General features: G+C 41.8%; 4 protein-coding genes across 4 annotated transcripts in view; 3 read left to right on the top strand and 1 right to left on the bottom strand.

Annotated features, from left to right (window-relative positions):
• Positions 1-1,680, top strand: part of SARC_07348 (hypothetical protein) — a gene marked incomplete at its 5' end in the record, with an annotated part of 7,354 nt that extends 5,674 nt beyond the window's left edge. Inside the window, one exon of the mRNA XM_014298710.1 lies at positions 183-1,680. Within this exon, the coding sequence (XP_014154185.1) occupies positions 183-313 (131 nt within the window). The 3' untranslated portion in view covers positions 314-1,680. The remainder of the gene's footprint in view (positions 1-182) is intronic.
• A 160-nt stretch (positions 1,681-1,840) lies between these two features.
• On the bottom strand, positions 1,841-7,368 carry SARC_07349 (hypothetical protein). The gene is made up of 8 exons (XM_014298711.1): positions 7,222-7,368; positions 5,118-5,263; positions 4,455-4,672; positions 4,174-4,269; positions 3,757-3,902; positions 3,287-3,382; positions 2,905-3,001; positions 1,841-2,388 (listed from the first exon to the last, which is right to left on the bottom strand). Exons 1-8 carry the CDS (start codon positions 7,282-7,284, stop codon positions 2,207-2,209), a joined length of 1,044 nt encoding a protein of 347 aa, XP_014154186.1. The 5' UTR covers positions 7,285-7,368; the 3' UTR covers positions 1,841-2,206.
• A 515-nt stretch (positions 7,369-7,883) lies between these two features.
• SARC_07350 (hypothetical protein) lies at positions 7,884-11,821 on the top strand. Its single transcript, XM_014298712.1, has 6 exons — positions 7,884-8,198; positions 9,020-9,162; positions 9,360-9,498; positions 10,121-10,239; positions 10,608-10,706; positions 11,187-11,821. Exons 1-6 carry the CDS (start codon positions 7,952-7,954, stop codon positions 11,388-11,390), a joined length of 951 nt encoding a protein of 316 aa, XP_014154187.1. The 5' UTR covers positions 7,884-7,951; the 3' UTR covers positions 11,391-11,821.
• A 6,235-nt stretch (positions 11,822-18,056) lies between these two features.
• On the top strand, positions 18,057-21,107 carry SARC_07351 (hypothetical protein; the record flags this gene model as incomplete). The annotated part of the gene is made up of 9 exons (XM_014298713.1): positions 18,057-18,556; positions 18,886-19,104; positions 19,223-19,301; positions 19,488-19,626; positions 19,791-19,842; positions 20,041-20,119; positions 20,222-20,287; positions 20,412-20,533; positions 20,705-21,107. 9 exons carry the CDS (start codon positions 18,057-18,059, stop codon positions 21,105-21,107), a joined length of 1,659 nt encoding a protein of 552 aa, XP_014154188.1.
• Between the last annotated feature and the right edge of the window lie 1,427 nt (positions 21,108-22,534).

The following is a 22,534-nucleotide window of genomic DNA, read 5'->3' on the forward strand; positions in this document are numbered from 1 at the left end:
TCTTTGGTTCACTGTTTGAACCAATCGAATTTATTCATGATGTAAACAGGCTATGTGTGCTCTTGGCGGAACTTGCTATTTGACACAAACTAACTGTATGAAACTCGTTCCCACTCTTGTGGATTCAACTGTTATACACCCTTCTAACACCGTCTCGCGCTCTCGTATCCCCTTAACTGCAGTTGCCCTATTCATGACCAAACTTCCGCAAGACATGGACCCGGATGCGCTCATCCACCACATTAGGCGAGTAAACCTCACCCCCACACGGTTGGCGGCGTTGCTCGCGATGTTCCAGGTGCCCGCTAAATGACCCGGCCAGTCTCTCCGGCGGCGACGAGTTTGTTGACCGCACATTTGATCATGTGGATATAGGGCCGCATGGGGGTGTCCCATTTCCAACGCATGGGTTGATCGCGTTGGCTTCCCTGAAGTGAGTGTGTGGGTGGGTTGGCTCCCGAGGCAGGATTTGTCACAGGTGATATGCGGAGCCAAGTTAGCATTCGCGAACCAGAGCTAGCAACACGAGTATATTAACTCGGTAACGATGGAAGTACTTTATCAGAGGGGTTCCGTATCATTACACCGGTACTGATTTATCCGATAGGGCTATGCACTGACAACATAGACATCTATGTCAATAGTATCTGCCGTAGGTTGAGAGGTATTCGGTGATTCAAAGCCTCGTTCGCGGGCTCGTGGTACACTGAAAAGAGTTTCCCTAATGTAGGCCCATTTTTTTGCCGCAGGTTCAGCAGCCATGGGCTCGTGACCGCATACCATGCTTCCACCGTAGCTCCCCCTAGATGTTAGTTGATCAGTGTAAGAAGACCAAGCGCCGGAAAATCACTGTTGTAACATTGGGAGGCGAGTCTCTCTTATCAAGCACTCATGAGATGATATCAAGAGGTCGTGGTGACAGGTCCCGCGTTCTGATCAATCGGTTGGAGTGGGATTCAGAATTCACTCGCGAACCTCACGGGCAGTTGCACTGGAAGACGATTGTAGATGCATCATTTACTGGCGCATCGCATAGCCATCGGTCCCTGCACTAAAACTATTCTCAGAGTGATGTAACCTTGCCCAGTATCCATGATATTATAATATAAGACAGGCTGGATGTAGTGATAAACACTTCACAATGAATGACGGCAGCGTGACGTATAATAGGATCGATATCGATGGCTGCGCCGTTCATACAATACACAGTCCTGACTATCAGCACATACGCGCAGACTCGCAAATAAATGTGAACTCAGTTGAGCAGCTTTGCCGTTGCATACATGTTGCTGGGAATGACGACGGTGTTCATCTAGAGTGAGCAGACAACAGTGGTCTATCGTAAGGCTTCTTATATACTGACTAAGAGGAAAACAAAGTAACAAGCCGTTTGCTGAACATTCTCTATGACGCACAATGGCTGGTAAATAATCAACTGAAGATTATCGGGTATCACTATCTACACCGGCTAGTATTCAACATACGTGATCGTCAGTCGTGCAAATGCGTCGATGCCTTTGTTGAGTATTGACGCAGGTGAGAAATCGTTTCTCAGTTGAAAGGTGGGTCACAACTCGCATACAATATCGGTCGAACCGACAGGAAGTAGTGAGAGTAAATCGAAAATAACGAAATTCCAAATACATCTCAGATGTAAATAAACAACTCCCTTCCTAATTGCCTTTCAAATATCTCTCCAGTTTGTCGTCGTGATGTATATCTTAGTATGGCGATCGGTCATATGAGCAAGGCCACCAATCCAAGAGATCACGATGCTAAACACCATACCATGATGTGATGGGTGATGCTGAGCAAAATATCGTTGGGAGTATATCTATTCCTCTTTTCATCTTGGATCATTTTTTCGATGTGAGGGTCCTGCTGGCGTAGCTCCTCAGTAGCGCACTTCCCCAAAAAAGCTTTCTATGGCAGCATTTATTGCGTGCATCACTATACATACAGACTTAAGTTTATACTCTAGACTATGTGCTTGGTTTCGCTGGGCAATAACATATAGTTTGATAATTTGCATATATAACGTTTTCATTGGATAACCACTGACCGACTTACTATTAAAGTCTATTTCGGTCTGACGCAAATGCATCCTTGGCCCGTCAACTCTACAATACATACTCCTACGCGAACGGTCGTTCTTTGAAAGTGCACAGAGCGACTTCATTACTTGGTGTGCACACTATGACGAGCCCTATTCCATGGTTAGAACCATCTTACCACTTGCCGTACGCGTGGGTGAAACAATTGCCTCGTGGGCCTTTTGCACGTTCTCTAAGCTGTACACCTCACCCACTGTCGGCTTGGCTGTCCCATTCCGTAAAGCCAGACCTATGGCCTCGTTAGTGGCTTGTAAATCCTTCTCACTTGATATCCCTGGATATATGGATTAAAAACAATACATAGTAAATATGCGAATGGTTAGAAAGGTGGTGAGATTTTTGCGTGCTACATGGTGAGGCTAAGGAGAAAGGCCTTGTAAACACTCACGACGGCTCGGTAGCGAGGGCCGAGATTCAACTCTGGTACACCTCACTACCGCCCACTCATAATACTGGATCATCAAAATGCGCTGTCCAGCAACTTCTCACGTTCAATTTGCGCGCCCCGTTTAAGGAACACGAAATACACACGAACGATAGAACTATTAAACGTAAGCGCCGGTAGAACAACGCTACAAGCACACACAGGACGACTTACAATAGTTACAGCCTATGACAGACTACAAGCACACACAGGACGACTTACAATAGTTGCAACCTATGGCAGACTACAAGCACACACAGGACGACTTACAATAGTTGCAGCCTATGACAGACTACAAGCACACACAGGACGACTTACAATAGTTGCAGCCTATGACAGACTACAAGCACACACAGGACGACTTACAATAGTTGCAGCCTATGACAGACGATTCATTCACCATTAGCGCTCTCGGATTGATCGAGTGCTCAGATGTGGCTTGGTTTCCGACCACCACAATTCTCTGCAAGGTGCAGCAACACAGCGATGTGTGGTATCAGTTCATGAAGTACAATACCAAACAGCCTGTGCATGGCACAAAAAGGTTAGAAGACTACAACAGGATGGGCTTAACACTCACGGGGCCTAGAACTCCTAAACAACAAAATTGTATCACTCATTCGATAATTAGTAATTTAAATGCTATTGCCGACGTTCAGCTGCTGATTGAAGATGTACAATCACATCACTCATTCGATAATCGCCCAGCAGCTAATTGCAGATATACAGCCCCGTTCATTCTACATACCCCGTGACGAGCAACCAGGTCTATATCCGTGCTGAGATGCTTGTTGGCGCGCATTTCCAGGATCACATCTGCACCATCAGGCATGACGTCTCGGATCTACTCTACAGCGTGCGATAACAAATAAACTAAAAGAAGTACAACAGAAGTTATGAAAATGGTACAACAGAAGCTATAAAAGAAGTACAACAGGAGATATGGATACGACAGAATATATATTCAGATGTTCTTCCTACACCTATTTTCAAAGACGATTCAATCAGAGCTGTACTACTACTGCTCAAACCTTCTCCACTGCGTCGCGACGGGTGACTTGAAATCGTCAACAAAGGCAAAGATAATAGTTTTCTTTCATGAAAAGGCGATTGCTTGCATACCACGCTAGACTATGAAGTTGGTAGGCTACACTTGAAGCTCAACAGAGTGTGAATCATATCTTGATACTTCGATGACAAAAAAGATATTACGCGTACCTTAGTCGTCAGGTCAGTGTCGTCTCGCAGAAAGCAAGCTGCAGCACCTTGCTTCAGTACAGCCTCACAACCCTTTGAACTCCCCGCGATGCCAACAACTGTAGCACCATAACCAACAGCCAACTGGACTGCTGCCAAACCCACCCCTGTTATGTCAAAGGAACGACCATTAATACTCGGCCCGACAAAACACGCGCCTACCAGATAGTGCATTGTAGGCTGCGCGAGATTTGAATTTGTGGACTCAAAACTTGGTGAATGCATCGCGCTACCATCCTGAAGTTGACCTGAAAGTCTCGAGGAAACACGCACACGCACACGTCGATTGCGATACACGATGCTCATGCCCTATACTTGTAAGTAGCGGTGCTATAGCATTCAACAGCTCAATGCCCATTGAAGACACACATGACTCACCTCCAGAGGCGCCATTTATGAGCAGCCTCTCGCCAGAACTCAAGTGTGCGCGTAGCTTCAGAGCACGGTAGGCTGTCCCGTACGGTATCCCCAGAGCTGTGAACCGAATACAAGAATTGGATAGAATCACACGTCTGATAACATGATGGCCAGCGATTGCTAGTCCATCTGACATAGAAGGGCGGACAGATTATACCCGAAGATCTGATGTGAGGTTCGTCGCGCTAGAAGAACGCTCGTCCGGTTAACAAAGACGACTTAAGCTGTCGTTTTGTACATACCAGATCCTTGCTGGAAACTCAAGTTCTCCGGCAAAGCGTGCACATGTTTTGCTTCACACACAGCCTTGTCTGCGTACGTCCCCGTAATGCTATCCTCCACGTACACGCGATCGCCAGCACTCAGACCCTCGACACCATCACCAACATGTGCAACAACGCCAGATCCGTCTTTTCCGGGAGTGTAGGGTAGTTCTGGCAGTAGATGGTATATCCCGGATCTGTTTTGAATGCCACATCGAGCGTCGATTAATGATAATGAGTGAGTTGACCGTTCTCTTTACGAGATACCCATCAGTAACCGCTTTGAATCCGAGATCGCAAATTCAGCAAATACTGCCAATCGACACATTGAACTGCACTGAATCATAACCATCGAAGCCTAGAATACTCTCCCGTGAGTAGAAGCTAAACCGCCAAAACCCAAGTTTGTCTGGTTCGTGCGATTTGTTTCGCGCATTTGGACAGAGGCACACATTACCATTCTTAAATGTCTGGGTACGACTACCCTCGTTTCGCAAACCTTGAACACCAGTAAAACTTTCTCAATGGCATATACGCAAGAGCTCCCTACTAATATGAAGCGATAGGTCTCAAAATATTCATAGGCGATCCAGCCCTATCGCGTGCGATCACTTTTAAATACTCGCTTCTGAATATACCTACCTTATGTAGGTTTCAGCCGGATTGATTCCTGCTGATTTGATATCTACAACCACCTGGCCGTATTTGAGGTCTGGCAACTCACACTTCTCAATCTTCATCACATCTGGGCCCCCGAACTCGTGAATTCGGCAAGCGGTATAACTGATCTATTGTGAAAGTTTAATATTCGAAAGAGTGTCAGCGGAGAGTGAACCATTACGTATGGGCACACTTTCACGATATCCGGCGACATAAGAGCCACACAAGCGACCATCGAATAGAATAGTATCGTCGGCGTCTTTGCAGTGTTATTGCACAGATATATATGTCACTGCAAAACACCCAGCGCATGTAGTTGCACCAATCTCGAGCTCAAGCAGTCCAAGTGAAAGAAGAACACTGGTACAATGCTACAATTCAGAGTATCTCGGAAGGCAGATTGTCGAAGGAAAACATCTTAATAGTACCACTGTCGAGTGCACATCACCTATTTTGAATTGCTACTGGCGAGTAGCAGGTGTGACGGGAAGAACCCATTTTGAACATGGGTTTCGAATTAAAAAATATTGTGCAAGCCACACACTGACTGCCTCATGAAGCAGGGACAGACATCATCGGTTCCAGCGCAACACAAGAAAGCTTGCTAATACCTATCCTCACTCACAACTTATACGCGACGAGATGAAGATAAGAAGTGTGTATGGATGTACAAATATACAAACACAAACTCGTGGCCTTTTCTGATTTTGATTTGACATGGGTCTATTCACAATCACATTTTGTACTACGATCCACGAAAAAAAATTGTGCACCGGTGTAGTCAGCGCATTACGTTGCATACGCAAGGAGAAACCGTTTATAACCTATCTCTGATTGTCATGTATCCATTGGAGGTTAGGAAATATTGTGGCCCGCAACTAGCAGAATATAATACTTGAGGTGAATAATGCAACACATGAATATGTCACGCTTCGATTCGGCTCATATTTATTACAGAGTCGACGAGTACACTTCCGAAAATACTTCCCATCATCTAACGTTGATGACACTGGGGAACTAGTGTTTTCCATGTATAATACTTTCTCCTTCTCCTTTCGAAATTTGGTTATCGGGTTTGGTGCAGTGTTACGCAAGCTCACGCTTAAAGCACGCAATACCTTCAGTTGCCTTCAGTGCTAATTCGAGAACAGAGGGAGCAGAATATGTGACCATACAGTGGCTATACATGTCATTCAAACACAAAACTCGGGAGTCTTTTTGCACTCCAATTTAGAGCAATCGAGTTACGCACCGGCCTTAATACTCGATACACTTCACACTAAGAATACGATGATAGCGAGGCCTTCGACTACTGTGCTGAGGGCAGGGACTCGAGAGAAACACATTGCTACGCTACCATATTGCGTCTAAGGAACGCGCAAGAAGGAAGACAATATAAAAATTGACAGGACATGTAATTAAACTATGGAATAACCAGAATACAGGGATTTAATTACATCTATCGACACGCACCTACTTCTTGGCGACATGGAACGATTAGCATTGAACATTACCTGACCAATGCAATACATACATCAGGGTAGAAAGTATATGTCACTGTAGCTGCACAGCCTCGGGCCGCTTGCCCAACTAGTAGCAAAGGTGACATATTTTTATATGGTGCAGCTTGAGTATATGCACATGCGTCAGCATGATACAGCTAGGGTATCTGCTGATACATCTGTCGAGTAGCACACACACCCGCGATTTTGTATATTGTAACTAGAAAATTTGATAAACATCAGTAGAATATCACACGAAACACATGAGTAATCGTACGAAGTACCTAAAATATATGCATATGCATCAGTATGAAGTAGCACGAAGATGGTAGTTAGCGCATATGCTTATACAATTGTCCCATAGCACACGCATCATTGAAGAGAGACTAGAATACATGATTCCATATCAGTAGAATATGTGTCGTAACAAGATCATACTTGCTGTAGCTAATACACGGGGCTTGTACGTATGTAAAATATCAAATACAGCAAGATTTTATATGAGGTGCAAGTCTAGTTAGAATACTATTTTATACACATATCGCATCGACATACACTTGTCTGAGGCATAAAATTAAGCATACCGGTCTCTGCGCCAAGCGCATAGTACCATTGAGCCTCATTGCAGTGAGAGACGTTCTGAACATTGTATGCGAGTGAATGTGTGCATATTCAAAAAGAAGCACCACAGAGTTCAAAATATGTGTAAAGACGCCAGTTCTTGAATCAGATGTTCATTTTTTGTTTTGTTTTATAAGATCGGCTGTATTCTTGAATCAGATTGGGCACTCTCGTGTGGCAGTGGTCAGGTGCGTAGTGACGTGTAAGTATTTTTTAATATGTAATATTCACGTTGCACAGCTGTTATGGGTGGTTGCTATAATTAAACGCATATTTTCTTAATATCTATGCTTTAAAAAACGGTTTATAAGGGCCAAGACTGGAAACACATCGAACTATTGAAAAGGCGAAATGGGCATAAGTATGATAAGTAACAAGATTATTTGCACCTAAAGGCTTCAAACATGCACCTACAAGTATAGCCATAAGGCGGTCACGATATAAACGTTGAATATATCTATATTAAACGTATATTTTTTTAGGGCACAAAACGTATTGAAGTTCGATTGAATCTATTATTTCTACTTATTTTCTGCATGTAAATTACTATTCTTCTGAATAGTAAATACCCTTATATATATATATATATATCACAGGATCTTCTCAAAATCATTTTTAAAAATACTCTTTGTATATAGACAAATGATACAATCAACAGACCATTTTAGATAACTAATACCAAGACATAAAAAGATGGCATCCATCGCTAACGGTAGTCAAGCCGCCTTCTACGACGAAGAACCGGCTCCTGATAATCTCGAGAATGTACGAATGCACGTTAAAGAGTTCATTGAATTTCATAAACAGAATGACACGCCCGTTGTTTTGGTCACGTCAGGAGGAACTACGGTACCCTTGGAATTCAACACTGTACGGTTTGTCGACAACTTTAGCGCTGGCACGCGTGGTTCCGCTTCCGCAGAATATTTCATTAGCGAAGGTGTGATGGTTTTCGAAATTTTGATGAAACAAGCTTATCTTTTTGCTTGCTTTGCGTACGTTGTTGTTCTTAGACTATAGTAGTTTTGTTTTTACTGATACTAAATACCTTTTGCGAATTACTGTATAACTTGAGAATGGATATCACAATTCCATATATGTATACAAAAGCACGCATAATCACATACATATACACACATGTATACATGTGCATATATATACACACACGCGCACACACGCACGCACACACACGCACGCACACACACGCACACACATACAATCAATGGTACACATCACATTATCACACACACACGCAAACACGCACACACTCAATGGTAAACATTCACACTTAATAGCACACCGACGCAGACACATACAAACGCGCACGTATACCCACCCACCCACAAATATATATCTGTATATATGGGTATACAAACATATGCAGATACATGCATACATACTCACACACACTCATATATACATAATGTTAGGGAATGAGTAGTTTTTCGAAATCATCAGTGTATTTGGATTTGTAAACAATTCTATGGTAGTCAATGTATCATCTACAAGTGCTTGCTATTATTGTATACCAGATTTTTGTCATCACCTGAAAAAGCGGCATTCAAATGCCTTTCACAAGAAGTTCAAAGGTTCCCGATATTCATGTATAGGAAGGATGTCTGTGCAAATCGTGCATAGGCAGTATCGCTCTTGCGCAGTATTGCTTTGTAAGACTCCAACTTTGTACGCACATCGTAGTAGGCATTTTTGGTTTACTTGCCTAATCATTTTGCCTTGTCGTTCCCCCCCATACATCTATAGGCTATGCCGTGCTCTTTTTGCACAGAGAATACAGTCTGGAACCCTTTAGCCGGAATTACACACACTCTAAGCACTGCTTCTTGGACTTCTTGCACGTTGAAACAGATGGACTTGACACAGCACGGGTGATCGTCAATCCTAGGGTATGTTTAATTTAGCTTGGAAAGTGATAAGAGATACTTACGGTTGCGATCCAGAGGCGTTGTAGTCACCAATGCTTCTTTAGTAGCATTCTAGGATGTGATCGTCATTTTTGAGGAGGGACCATTTCCCACTCTCTGCTGCCTGGTCTCGTTATATTCATGGGCATTTCTTTTCACCACTTACAATCTGATCTCAGGATAAGGGTCATTTAATATCCACCATCAATAAGTACAAGAAAGTTCAGCAAAACCACATGCTGCTGAAAGTAGACTTCAACACGGTAAACCACTACCTGTTCTACTTAAAGACCTGCGCTGAGGAGTTGAACGCCTTAGGTATTGTTAGGCGTGCTCATGTTTGATGTACCTTCTAGATTAGGAGGTTTTATGGGGTTCTAATGTTGTAAATGTCGAGAGTGCGCGACATTTTCAGTATGTTTAATTCTGTTCGGTGTGAGCGTTTAAAGTAGACGATCATTCCATTCTGTGATACGGCATCAACACGGTCAGGTCTGCCCTTGTGTCGATATGCTTATATCTTTTTCACATGTGCATAACATTCGAGGTTCGCCTGAAACAAATGTATGGCAGCTTTTGGGCTATTACTATGTCTGGTGTGGTATATACTCGAATCAGCGCTTCATACTATGTCTGAAACGAGTTGATGTCAGTGATATATCGCGTCTATGTGCGGATTTAAGCCCTTATGCATTCTAAACTTGGAAGTGACAATCGGACTTTTGGATTAAGGTAATGCGCTGCAGACCGGCGCATATATATATATCTATATCTATATCTATATTTATATATAATTGCCATAAACGCATATATATCGTCAGACACTAGCATAGCAATGTTTTGGGAAAATAATATTTTTGTACGCTCGGATATATTGAGTACTGATTATTATTAGGATATGCAAACGGAATAACCTATACTGTTGTGACATTCATTCCAGGCAAGAACGGAATTTGTTATTTAGCTGCCGCTGTATCAGACTTTTATGTACCTGCCAGCATGCTGACGCACCACAAGATTCAGTCAACAAACGGTCCCTTCGAATTGAAGATGGAACAGGTAAGAAGCTTTCTTTGACTTATCACAGTATGCAAAATTTGCAGGCCTTCTCATTTACTTTCTCTTGGTCTGGGTGGTAGTGCGAATATATCGTGCCCACGCGAAGTGAGACTGGTACTGTGTGCTACTTAGGGCGGTTTTCGCTCTCAGACTGGCGTTCTAGTCATTTGCGGGATACAAAAATTGATTGTTTTTTCCCCACAGGCGTCCTTCGTTATTGCGGACTGAATTTGTATACTTCATACGAATATCCGAGTTCATCCCGTGAATTTTTAGGATATTTTTCGCTTATATTACACCTCGTTAGACACTTCCCATATCTCACTGGTGTTCTGACTACACCTCGACACGGTGTTTTTCTGGAGTAGGTTCCGAAGATGCTTCATACACTCACGCGCGAGTGGTGTCCCAATGCCTACATCATTTCATTCAAACTCGAGACGGACGATAAGCTTCTGGTCCCAAAGGTGTGTGGCTGGATATTTGAAGACATCAACTCATATTCATTGTAGATGTCGTCTTGCTGTAGTGGAGAGATTGCAGTGTATGCTCCCAAAGGAACCTGTATCATTCATATATATATATCTGACCTTATACTTCTCGCATGTAAGCTATATTCGCTATAGCGAATAAGTGTATATACGATCGCCACACTCTGTAAAGTGTCGAAAAAGAAGTGCGTTTACATGTGTAGCCGTGATGGTGTTATGTATGCGCAAATCCGCAATGTATTTTGCAATTGTTCGTGTCTGTGATGCCACATCGTGTTCTCATTGGCCGTAACGGCACTCGAGTGGAGACCTGATAGATACTTTGCTACTGTGTGCGTGAAGGCGAGAACGCACTAAAAAAATACGATTTTCCATTGGTGGTAGCCGATATGTGGCACACACGCAAGTTTACAATAGTTATTCACCCATTCCCACCTTCTTCCATTTGTAAGCCAGGCCAAACAAGCGCTGGTGACCTACGGACACCAGCTTGTGATAGCGAATATGCTGCACACGCGCAAGTTCACGATCACACTAGTTTCTCCCGATGATACGGAAGTTGTTGCATTATCACCCGAAGAGAGGGATGATGGTGACGTAGAGATTGAGTCCAAATTGATTGTCAAGCTTATTGAGCTACACAAAGGCTTCAAAGAATGAAGAGTCGTTCGGAATATCAGGGACTACGCTGTGTGGAATCACTAAAAGCGTCAATCAACAGGCAATTTCATATGCTACTTCAGATATCTACGCTTATGACAACTGATAGAGGTTCACTTTGAAAAGTGCGCTAGTTGTATGCTGGGAACTGCAGTGAGGTCAATATCTTGCCACCGCGACAACACTAAACTTGTATAAGCCGAGGTTCCTGACTACCATGCAATAGAATTGGCAAAAACAGAAATAGTAGCATGACATTCGCCGTAGTTTTGGAGCTTCAGTACTCGTTGGAAGTCTAACTGGCACGTGTCTCGTGGACAAGAATGCTGACATCTTCACGGTCATAAATCGGTATGCGGTGATATTCTAGCGCCGCTGACGGCAATCAATATATATATATATATAAATATATATATATATATTAATTTTATGTAGTATATATATTATTGTATATTTTTAATATATATATATAAAATAATATATATATATATATATATATATATATATATATATATATATATATATATATATATATATATGTATATATATATATATAGATATATGTGAATATTTATACATAATATGTATTACGATATATATATATACATATATATATATATATATCGTAATTCATATTATGTATAAAGTATATATATAGGATATATATGGATAATATATATATATAATATATATATATAATTATGTTTATAAGTATATATATATATATATATAATATATATATATATATATATATAAATATATATATACATATATATATATATATATACATAGACATAATTCATATTTTAGAAACATAGTTGGATATAATGGGAATCAAAACAAAGAAGTGAATGAAGATATACTACAAGTTGATCAATAAGAAAATTTGGCTACATGTCTTTCATCAATGAAAAAAATAAGGTGGACTACAAGCTGTTTTACTACAGACGGAGTTCTGTTAAGATTCTTAAAAAAATCAACGTGTGCAGAAATTCGTCTTATAAGTTTCGGCTTAAATCAGCATACACATGTGTTTTATTGATGCTTCGTTTTGTGCAACAGGCGGCCTTGATAAAACGCTTCTTGATTTCATCACCTCCCATGTGTTTTGATTAGATATTGCCATATGAAGATGATATCCACCTGGCAACAACGATTACAGCTTTTGTAAGCCTATATACCATAGCTACGAACGACGATCATACATGTGCTGCAGAGATATAGCGCTTTTAATGTAAAAGATGATAAAGGGGTTATTTGCGCCAATGCCAACAGCGATTATGTAATTATAGGCCGCAACCGAACACTGTCCATCGAACACAGCGACTGCTACACGTGCACCAAAATTAGTGAGGGACAGATTTCAATGTGACGCAGATACTCTGTTGTTAGTCGGAGGTTCGGGACTGAGTCCGGTTTTCTCTTTGCTCCTGCTGTGCCAGCCTGCTAGGCTGTCGTGCCGTCCAGGCTCAGCGGTGTGTGAAACTATGAGTGGAAAACCGGAACATGTGGATGTCGTGTAAGCTGTGGTCTGTGGAACGGCATATTTCGCTCGAGGTTTACTAGAAAAATGAACTCTCGTGTCCCCGGAGTTGGGTGTGAGTAACAGTGAGACTGTGAGACTGAGGTCTGAGACTCTGAGTCTGTACTCTGTAACTGTAGTCTACTAGAGAGTCTGTAAGTCGTCGGTCGTGACGTAAATTGAAATACAAATGCTCATAGCCTTCTTCTAAATTGAACCAAGGCTCTGAAATGCTCCGACACTCCGACAGTTGTAAATATTATTTGTTTTTATAAAAAACAAGCAGTACAGAAATAAATAATTTAAAAAAAAATATACATTTCATTTGTTCTGGAATAAAAATATAAAACAAAATAAAAAAATGAGAACAGGTGACCGTGGGAGGTCGGGCCTAACCTCATTACGTTTCCCGTTAAAACGCAAAATATATAAATAAATAAGCGTTTACGTTAAAAGTTTATCCTAAATATAGTCTTATGGGTTTACAAATAGGTTTATTTTTCGAGGCGGCCAAACTGTCACGAATTGTCCTATTTTTCACTTTGTGTCAGTTGTGGATAGTTTCAAATCGCCTTTTCATTAAAAAAGGTCAATTTCTCAGGTGCAAATTTGGAGAATTTTCATAGTCGTTTTGCCCCCGATATACTTTAAAACGCTTAAAAAACAAAACTTTTCGTGTTTACGTTTAAAGTTTATCGCGTATAGACAAAACGTATTGAGCTTAGGGTCAAGCCGTCAGGGCGTCAGGCAGGAGATTCTGAACGTGCGCTGGAGAGTGGGGTGTATATATTTTATATAAATATAAAAATTGTGTACATACATATCTACATACAGTCATACCTCTTTATATGTCCAGTTCCCCAGAAACAGAGAAACTAAATAAATAGAATACATACATAGATTTGATGTATATTTAGCCCGGTCGGAAAGTTTTGGAGGTAACCGTATTAGGGGAACTAAAAAAGCAGGGGATTGGCAAATATTTGGACATATAAAGAGGTAAGACAAGTCTGGGACAGTTTCATACCATCAGGTTCGGGGTCCAACCTATGGGAGTATGGGTCACACCAGGAGGTATTCTAGGCGCTCTCATTAAATACTCCTTCCCTTTCGTGACTGACTTACACTAAAACCAGCTTCTCTAACCTTATTTACCGACCCAATCAATCAAACGCTTCTCGAATACCTCATAAGACTGACTGGGTATCGTCTCTCCAGACTCCATGAACCTTCTTATTGTTTTGATACTGACGCCGAATGATGCATGCGCTACCCGCACGGCCTCCTTAACTAAATCCTTACGATAGCTGTCTTTCCATGATAGGTCTAAGCTGTATCCCGCTTTCTGGATTGTACGCACGATGACACCTTTAAATTTGTTTATTAGATTGATTCTTTTTGTTGTATTGGAGCTCACATTTGATAATACAGTCTGTTTATATGTTTTCTTCTTCTTACCAACAGTAAGCTTATCTATCGTTGTAGGTGCGTTTTGTGTCAATTCATCTGGCTCTGTCTGTCTGTTATTAGTGAAACCAGACTCCCACAAGTCATCCGGTGGCTGGCATTTATCTATAGACAGGCAGTAACCGATTGAATTTGAGCCATACCCCTCACCAAGATGCACGCCACCAAAGGCATGCATACTTCGATCGCAACCAGCACATTTATTTACACCACCCACTGGGTGCGTTGTAGTGCATCCTTTCGCACAACAGCGTTCACCACTAGAAGTGTCTCCCATCAGGATCTATTGTAGTACTTACTCTAGTGTATGTATTATATATAAAGTTACCGTCCAGCTGAGGTGAAAGGTGAAATATTCACACTTGTAAAAACTAAAAAAAAAGATAAATATACGGATGACCCCTGAGTCTCACCGACCCTCTGACGGTCTGACAGCAGTGACCGGATGGCCGGAGCACTAGATGAACAACACAAATTTAAAAAGGAGCAATTAGAGCTCCTGATTAGCTCAGTTCCAATCGGAGCTGGCTGTAGGACCGGTCTAAAAAGACCTGGATATATATAGGGGGTTGACCAAAATAGAAATTGAACATATAAAGAGGTAGACACCTTAACGAGGTGGACATATAAAGAGGCATGACTGTACTAAATATTTGTCTCGACTCTGGATCAACTCAAATATTGTCCAACAGAAAAAAATGGCCGCTGGGCCTGGGCCCCCTGGCCCAAGCCTTGGCTCTCAACCTCTCAGTCTCCCACTGTTAAAAATAATTTGTTTGTTTTTTGTTTGTTTTGTTTTTAAAAACAAAAGAGCAAAAATAGTCGCACTCTCCCACAGTCCCACTGCTGGGCACTCTGGCAGGCGGAAGCCACGCACATCAGATATGACGTATGACGTATGAGTCATGAGTAGTTATTTTCGTGGTAATTGGTAGTTGACTAGTTGTCTTTTGACTTTGGCGACACGTCGCGACGGTCTTTTACTTACTTTTTTAGGCAACATGTCGTTTGGTCAAGTCGATCTATGTCTAACGCCCCGAGGGCCCGACCGTAATAACATTAGCTGGGCGCCCTGGGGCAGGCAGGCTGGCCACAGTGCAGTTGCACTGCCGAATGCCGATTCGGCGATTAGATTGTTGTAATCTAATGGAGTGACGGAGCTAAAATCAGTTTGGGTACACAGAGAAACAATCTACATTACTATATCATATATCCACTTCTTTTTATGAAAATTAAGTATGTATGCTCTATTACTCCTCAGAGTCCACAAAGAAGAGAAAAAGCGACATCATTGATCATAATATCAATAATGAATAATCTCAGGAGTCCCAGGCAAAAACGTTTACGGTCAACTTTTATTATATAACAAGACCCACTATTTTTCTATAAGGTGCAGTTTCTAGGTGCCTCCTTGCGCCAAATCGCTAAGTTGGCGCCTGAATAAATATGTAGCCCATTTTGTTTAAAATAGGCCTAGATTCGAAGTGCAACATAGAATTTCGTTCGTAAATTTGCCCTCAATAAACGGTCAACCGTTTATAAATCATAAAAGTATACGTTTACATCATGTTTCATGCCTTATATGTACTCTGAGTCCCTGACAGTATTGACATTAGGCCCAAGGACCCTGGATCCAGCAGACCAGGACTGTCCGTGATCAGTGATGAGTGATCAGTGATTAGTGATCACTGATGACTCTGTCTCAACTCCCATGATGTCTCTTCTCTATACTCTACTAGCTCTCTCTCTTTAGAGTAGTAGATGCTCTAAAAGTATTTAGGTATCTGAACTCTCAAGTCTGAAGTCAACTCTCAAGACTCAAAAGTCTAAATTCTGAAAACTGATCACTGAAGTCTGAACTGAAACTCCGAACTTCCGAAGTGTAAATAAATACGAAGAGTCGAAGACTCGAAGAGGCAAGAAGTGAGAGACGCCAGTTGTCACTACTTTCAAATTTTTAGATATTTTTTACAAGTATGTATTTATTATTGTGTGTAACTGTGTAGAATATTTCATTTTCTATTTTAGTATAGTGTATTATAGTGTGTATGTAGGAACTGTGCAACTCTGTCAGTGGTGAGAGGTGTGCCATGTGGTGGATTGACGATTACTGATTGGTGATTTATACTTGTGTTTGTAGAATCGTATTTTTCACATATGTGAAATTGTACTATATCTACAACAAGAGAAGCGAAGTGCGCAGGAGGGCCGCAGGGTGCAGGCCCGCAGCCCGCAGCTTTTTTATTTTATTTCTATTTTTGTACGCTCAGTACGAAAACGCAAAAAAAAAGTTCTCCAGGCCGACTGTCATTCTGAGTCTGAGACTCTTGAGTCTACTCTAGTCTCTGTAGTAGTATGGACTATGGAGCATATTTGATGCTCATCTTTTAAATGGAGCTTTTCGATTAGCTTTCCTCAATCCACAGTTCAAACTTCAACACCGAATTCTAACCCCCCCCTCCCTGAGTTCCCACTACTAAGTTTAAGAATTATATTTAGTAGAGTTCTTACTGTATTATGAGTAATTGAGACTGTAAAAAGTACAAGATTACAACACAACAAGAATTAGAGAAGTGAAGTCTCAAGTCTCAACTCAACACACACAAGACGAAGAGAGAGAGAAGAGAGAGAGAGAAGAGAGAGAGAGAGAGAGAGAGAGAGAGAGAGAGAGAAGAAAACAAACTGAAAAAGACAAGCGGTTCGCGCACATAGGGCGTAGGCGTAATTGTTATTTGTTTTACTAAAGTAAAAAAAACGAGGTAGAATCCACCTGGAGTAGAAAGCTCTACTCTTTTTATTAAAATTCGAATTTATAGAGAATTATATTTATTTGGGACAAGGGTTTTAGTGTAGACTAGAGTGTAAACTGTAGGCTGTAGACTGTAGACTGTAGACTGTAGACTGTAGACTGTAGACTGTAGACTGTAGACTGTAGACTGTAGACTGTAGACTGTAGACTGTAGACTGTAGACTGTAGACTGTAGACTGTAGACTGTAGACTGTAGACTGTAGACTGTAGACTGTAGACTGTAGACTGTAGACTGTAGACTGTAGACTGTAGACTGTAGACTGTAGTCTACTGTAGACCGTGTACAGTACATAGTATTTAGAGTGTACACTGTAAAGTGTAGAGTGTAAACTGTAGACTGTCGAGTGTAGTGTACATTTCAGCCCTATCTGGCACCCTAAATTTCTCGTCTGGGACAACTCATCAATCTGGGACTTCTGGGTCTGTCCACTGTCCCAATTTCTGTATTTTAGTTAAATTCGATTGCCCACCATCCAGAACTTCGGGGCAGGGCCCCCGATGTGGCAATGGTAAATAAAAACCAATAAATACATAAGAAAATTTTCGCTTCTGTTCTTTGTAGAAATAAAAATAAAAAACGTCAGGAAAACCGGAAATATAAAATATTTACAACGCAGGGTCAGATAAAGCCATCGAACTTTCGAAGCCGCGAAGGTCGAAGAGTGTTGGAACTGTTGATGAGTGTTCGCAATTCGCACTCTCGCTTTTTATCAAGGAGCATACCATTGTGTTTTCATTAGGTCTCTTGCATCGCTCTAAAAATAATCCTGTGACGTTTCTGCCTTGTTGTGGGACTACACAGTAGCATAGAAGTAGAAAATACATTATTTAATTACAAACACGGCTTGTTATCACTAGCATAAACACGATGGCAGACTTTGCTCTAGCTAATTTGATGAGTAGGCCACACTCGGTCACTCCCAGGAGAAGTATACAAGCTCATACACAAGCCCCTCTTACACGTACACGCAGTGTTAGTCTAAACAATAACCTTGTAAGCTCAGGTGCGAATTTAAATATACCATACGGCTGTAGTGCGTCGCGATCCACTACCGTGAGATCTGGCCCTTCCAGTAACGATCATTTGTCACCCATCAATAGCAATCGTGGCAGAACTAGTCAGCCCAATTTGCAATCTAATTTTTCGCCTACTAATAGAGCAAGCTATATCGATGCACCTACACCACACGAGCAAGATGATACGGGGAGCTCTGTGTTCAGATCACTGGTCAATTGCGGAGCGGATTCGAGTTCCGAGGAAGATGTCGTTGAGACTGTGCAATTATCGGCGTCGACTGAGACGTTTGACTCGGCTGTATTGGCCAGTGAGAAAAGTACGGAGTTTACGGCGATGAGAAAGCTGAACAAGTATGTATTTTGTAATCAACTTGAGCTTGAGTGCTGCGAAAGGTTGTCGTCTATACATGACGCACAAATATTGCGACAAGAGTGCTTGTGCCGAATTTTACTGTTGTACTTATGAAGGATGTACATGCTTTAACACTTCCCCTTCAAGCTACCATCATCATTTGTCTGGAATTCGTATGGTTGCACGATGCGATGGTATTTATAGGGTGCAATGAAGACAATAGAGTTAAAATGGCATGAGTTTATAAAATCGCCAACTAGTAACACGTTGTGGTATAATATTACGCTGTGCTGAATATATTTTAAAATGCTAATTCCTATTCCCACAGAAACCTGGCAACGACAGTATTATCGCACTCGGCCAATCGCAGACTTCGCTCGGGCGATAGCCTCAACGCTGTGATTGATATGCAAGTACACAATGGCTTTGAATATATACGAATTTATGCGATTATCACGTGCACAATGATTACAAAGAAAGACAGCCATGAGATAGTTATGGGCAGGCATCCAATACGAGAAAATCCAGGAAAATTTGGGGTAGGAAGGTATGAAGTCAGATGCGAATGGTATATTACGCGTCGCGTATGACTGATCTGTCCTTATTATACGAATACATTGAAAATTCTTTTAATTACATTTTAATTTTACTCTCATTCAATGTAGATATTCGATTCCAGTGGTCGTTGATGTTCCAGAGGGACCGCCTACCATGGCTTGGAATTCCCCTGACTTACGATACAAGGTATAAATATCGTACAAATTCAATGAGCTAAGTTTTTGTGCTACAAGATTTACCTCCCGGGACATTTGTGTTAGGGTTTAGGGTTTTCTAGTTCGATAGATGGGAGATCACTTTCAGGGCAAAGGTAATATTGATTGTGTTGGCTACAGCAATATGACCTTCTATAACTTCTTCATACCCACTCAGATAGAGTATAAACTAAAGATTGTAGTCGAGAAGTTCTTGGGGACCGCTGTCAGCGTATCGGATACAGCTAATATTCTACTGTGCGAGACGGTGCTCGATCATGAAACGGATGTATTTCGTAGTACAATACTGGTTGCAGGTAAATTTTCATTTTGGGCTGCAGGACAGTGTTCATATTATATGAGATTGTATGATGTATAGTACGTTCTACTTGCTATTCTATGCTACGATCCGTTTGCAGGCCAGGTCTCCGCCTGTGGATATATTTTTTCACTGAAATTGTTTCTCAAAATCCATATGCAGAAACCACCGTTGTGGGGAAGAAAGAATTGAGCATGACGGCACAGTGTGATAGGTATGTTCATCCGCAAAGTATAACGTTATTTTGGTTTTGAAGATACTTTCATTCATCTGTGTACTGTGCCGTTCAATCCAACTTTAATTTTAGGTGATTAGGTTGCCTCGGTATTTGTAAGGTGTCGCATCCCATGAACAACTGCCTAGATATAGTTATATATCTTAATTCATCGCTGAACATATACATTTCTTGTAGTATGCTTCCGTTTGGAGACGATAAGGAGCCACTCCGGGTCAATGTCAATCTCAACAACCCGGCTGGTAGGAGGATTGAGGTGAGTAGTGCTTTGTATTTTTTCTGTGAATAGTTGACCCTCTTTCGCGTTGTATTGTCGCATGTTGGGAAATTTGACTCATTCCAAGAATCTTCTTTGCAGTCCGTTCAAGTGAAGTGTCGACAGGAGCTGAGATGTTTTGTGCAGCCGGATGATAGCGCAATCAAGGTATCGCCGGTGTAATTGGATAATCTCTTTTGGATCTTCTGATTCTTTTTTATTCGGACGCATAGATAAAGTTAGTTGGCGTATCGTACGCAATTACTTACAAATCAATTCCATCGTTTCTCAGGCGGAGGTTGTACCTGCTCGTGCGTTGTTGCAATCTGTTGCACCTCTGCGGCGGTTATCAACCAGGGCGCGAGAGACCGATTCTTCGAACACGAAGAGTGCTATGGATGAGGTTGCAAACAAGTAAGTTTGGTTTTCTGAAAGTCTTGCTTAGGCATCATTGCTGTACAATGTAAATACCGTCACGTGATGTTTTGCAGATGTACGGTCTCATTGGTTCATGGTACGGATGTTTATCCTTAGCTTCCTCGTTTTGTAGCCCAGCTCATTGCGAACCATTTTTGCCACAAACAGAATACTCTATCCTCACGAGATGCGAAAGAAGTACAACCGACCGGAGGGATTACGCTACTATAGCGATTTTCAGAAGACTCAAAAGATTGTAGACAGTAAGGAGCAAAACATCGATCTGGTAATGGTTCTCCATCCGTCAGATGCCGACTTCAGGTTTGATGTTAAAGGTTTTCCATATAACTTGGCACATCGCTTGTACAAATCTGTGGAGGGAGAAGGGGAGCATGCCTCTACCAAGACCAAATATGAACTCGGTGCGACGTTTGACTTTGCGTGCGAGAAGTTCGAAGTATCTACCAAGTATTTTGTGAACATCAAAGCCATCGTGAACGACGGAATAGGCCAGAAAGCTGTGCTGAGGGCGCAGTTGCCCGTTACCTATGTATCCGAGTACATGGATTGATAACAGCCGCCAATACCTGCCATTGCAGCACCTACAATACCCAGGGTTTAGTCGCATGCGAAGGTTCACTATCAAATATCGGCAGGGACCCACTTCTTCACCAGCTGCGGACATACAGTGTTTCGGTCAGTCAGCGCATCCCCAGTATCTCAGTTACCTGCGTATACCAAGCTGATTGTCTTCAGCAAACGCCCCGTATTCTGTCACTTGCGGAAGTACAATGTCCCCCTCTTAGTTATGGATAAAAAACATCAGAACAGATTATACAAGGCACGGGGCACCGGGTAGTTATCTATCGGATCGCGAATTAGCGACAGCTACATGAGGATGACAGTTAGGGGCAGAAGCTGCGATGTCCGTCTGACATACAAACGCGATTCCAAAGATTGGAACCGATGTCATACAACAGAACAGAACGCGTACTGGCTAATAGATGTAGGCTAAACAGCAATGTTCTACGATCGATTTCTCGCACGCTTCAAGTACCGAGTAGTACAACCACACAATCAGAGCACAAAAGTACGGGCGTATCTACTTTAACTGGTGACCTCGATTGAATGCTTTAGTAGCATAGGACGTTCTTGATTAGAAACGTCATGTGCCATGGACACCGGAGGGTCCCGAGTTTAGTGGTGGCTATGCAATGAGGAAGACTTGACAATGAGCTACCAAGCTGCTACAATCTCCAATTTGGCTCCGCGAATGCATATTCACGGAATTGTTCCGCTAGGGTTCTAAAAGATCGGCTCGTGGCATTTATGATACTGCCACACAGACACAAGCTAGCAGATGTTTCCCGAGTTGTGAGAATTCACCACAGCCACTTTCGACTGCGAGCTTACGATCTGGAAGCGCTCACGCTTCTGATGGTAATGTCGCATTGAACCTTCAATGAGCTTTGATTAGTACGCCATCTTTGCCCACAAGTACGCATGGTGGGATGAATAATCGCAGCATCAGAGAAAGCAATTCGTCGCATGGGACCGCTGTGTCTATGACCGAGTGGTTAGAGGTCAGTGATTGATTATGAGTTGACGTAGAATAGATGAGAATACTCTTCAATCATATGATATAGTGAGGAATCGATCTCCTTCATTTAGCTACTATATTGGCCGAAGCAACCGGCTATGAATTAGTTGAATGAAAATTGACGACCAGAAACAGAAGCTCAAATAATATATAAATTAATGCATATGTATAATTTGGAGTGATTTGCTTTACGATATCTGGCGCGCATGATGCAACATATTTTAAATAAAAATTCTTCGCGAACGGCAATTGAGCATATAGGTCGCAAGTGAGTCCTGTTTCCCCATCCTGTTTTCCCGAACTGTATGGCAATGAATAGATGCTACATATTATTTCATACAAACACATATTATACTTATCAATGGATAGAGACAAACACACGCACAAATATATATTTC

This window comes from Sphaeroforma arctica, assembly GCF_001186125.1.
Source record: "Sphaeroforma arctica JP610 unplaced genomic scaffold supercont1.576, whole genome shotgun sequence".
Taxonomy (NCBI): Eukaryota; class Ichthyosporea; order Ichthyophonida; genus Sphaeroforma; species Sphaeroforma arctica.

What these genes read in the sequence shown, in the direction of transcription:
- SARC_07349 (XM_014298711.1), bottom strand. Translation starts at nt 7,284, where the DNA reads ATGTTCAGAACGTCTCTCACTGCAATGAGGCTCAATGGTACTATGCGC. An exon ending in CATAAATGGCGCCTCTGGAG is followed by an intron (nt 3,903 to 4,173) that starts GTGAGTCATGTG and finishes TTGACATAACAG; the next exon opens with GGGTGGGTTTGGCAGCAGTC. An exon ending in ACACTGACCTGACGACTAAG is followed by an intron (nt 3,383 to 3,756) that starts GTACGCGTAATA and finishes GCTGTAGAGTAG; the next exon opens with ATCCGAGACGTCATGCCTGA.
- SARC_07350 (XM_014298712.1), top strand. Translation starts at nt 7,952, where the DNA reads ATGGCATCCATCGCTAACGGTAGTCAAGCCGCCTTCTACGACGAAGAA. An exon ending in AGAATATTTCATTAGCGAAG is followed by an intron (nt 8,199 to 9,019) that starts GTGTGATGGTTT and finishes ATACATCTATAG; the next exon opens with GCTATGCCGTGCTCTTTTTG. An exon ending in TCGAATTGAAGATGGAACAG is followed by an intron (nt 10,240 to 10,607) that starts GTAAGAAGCTTT and finishes TTTCTGGAGTAG; the next exon opens with GTTCCGAAGATGCTTCATAC.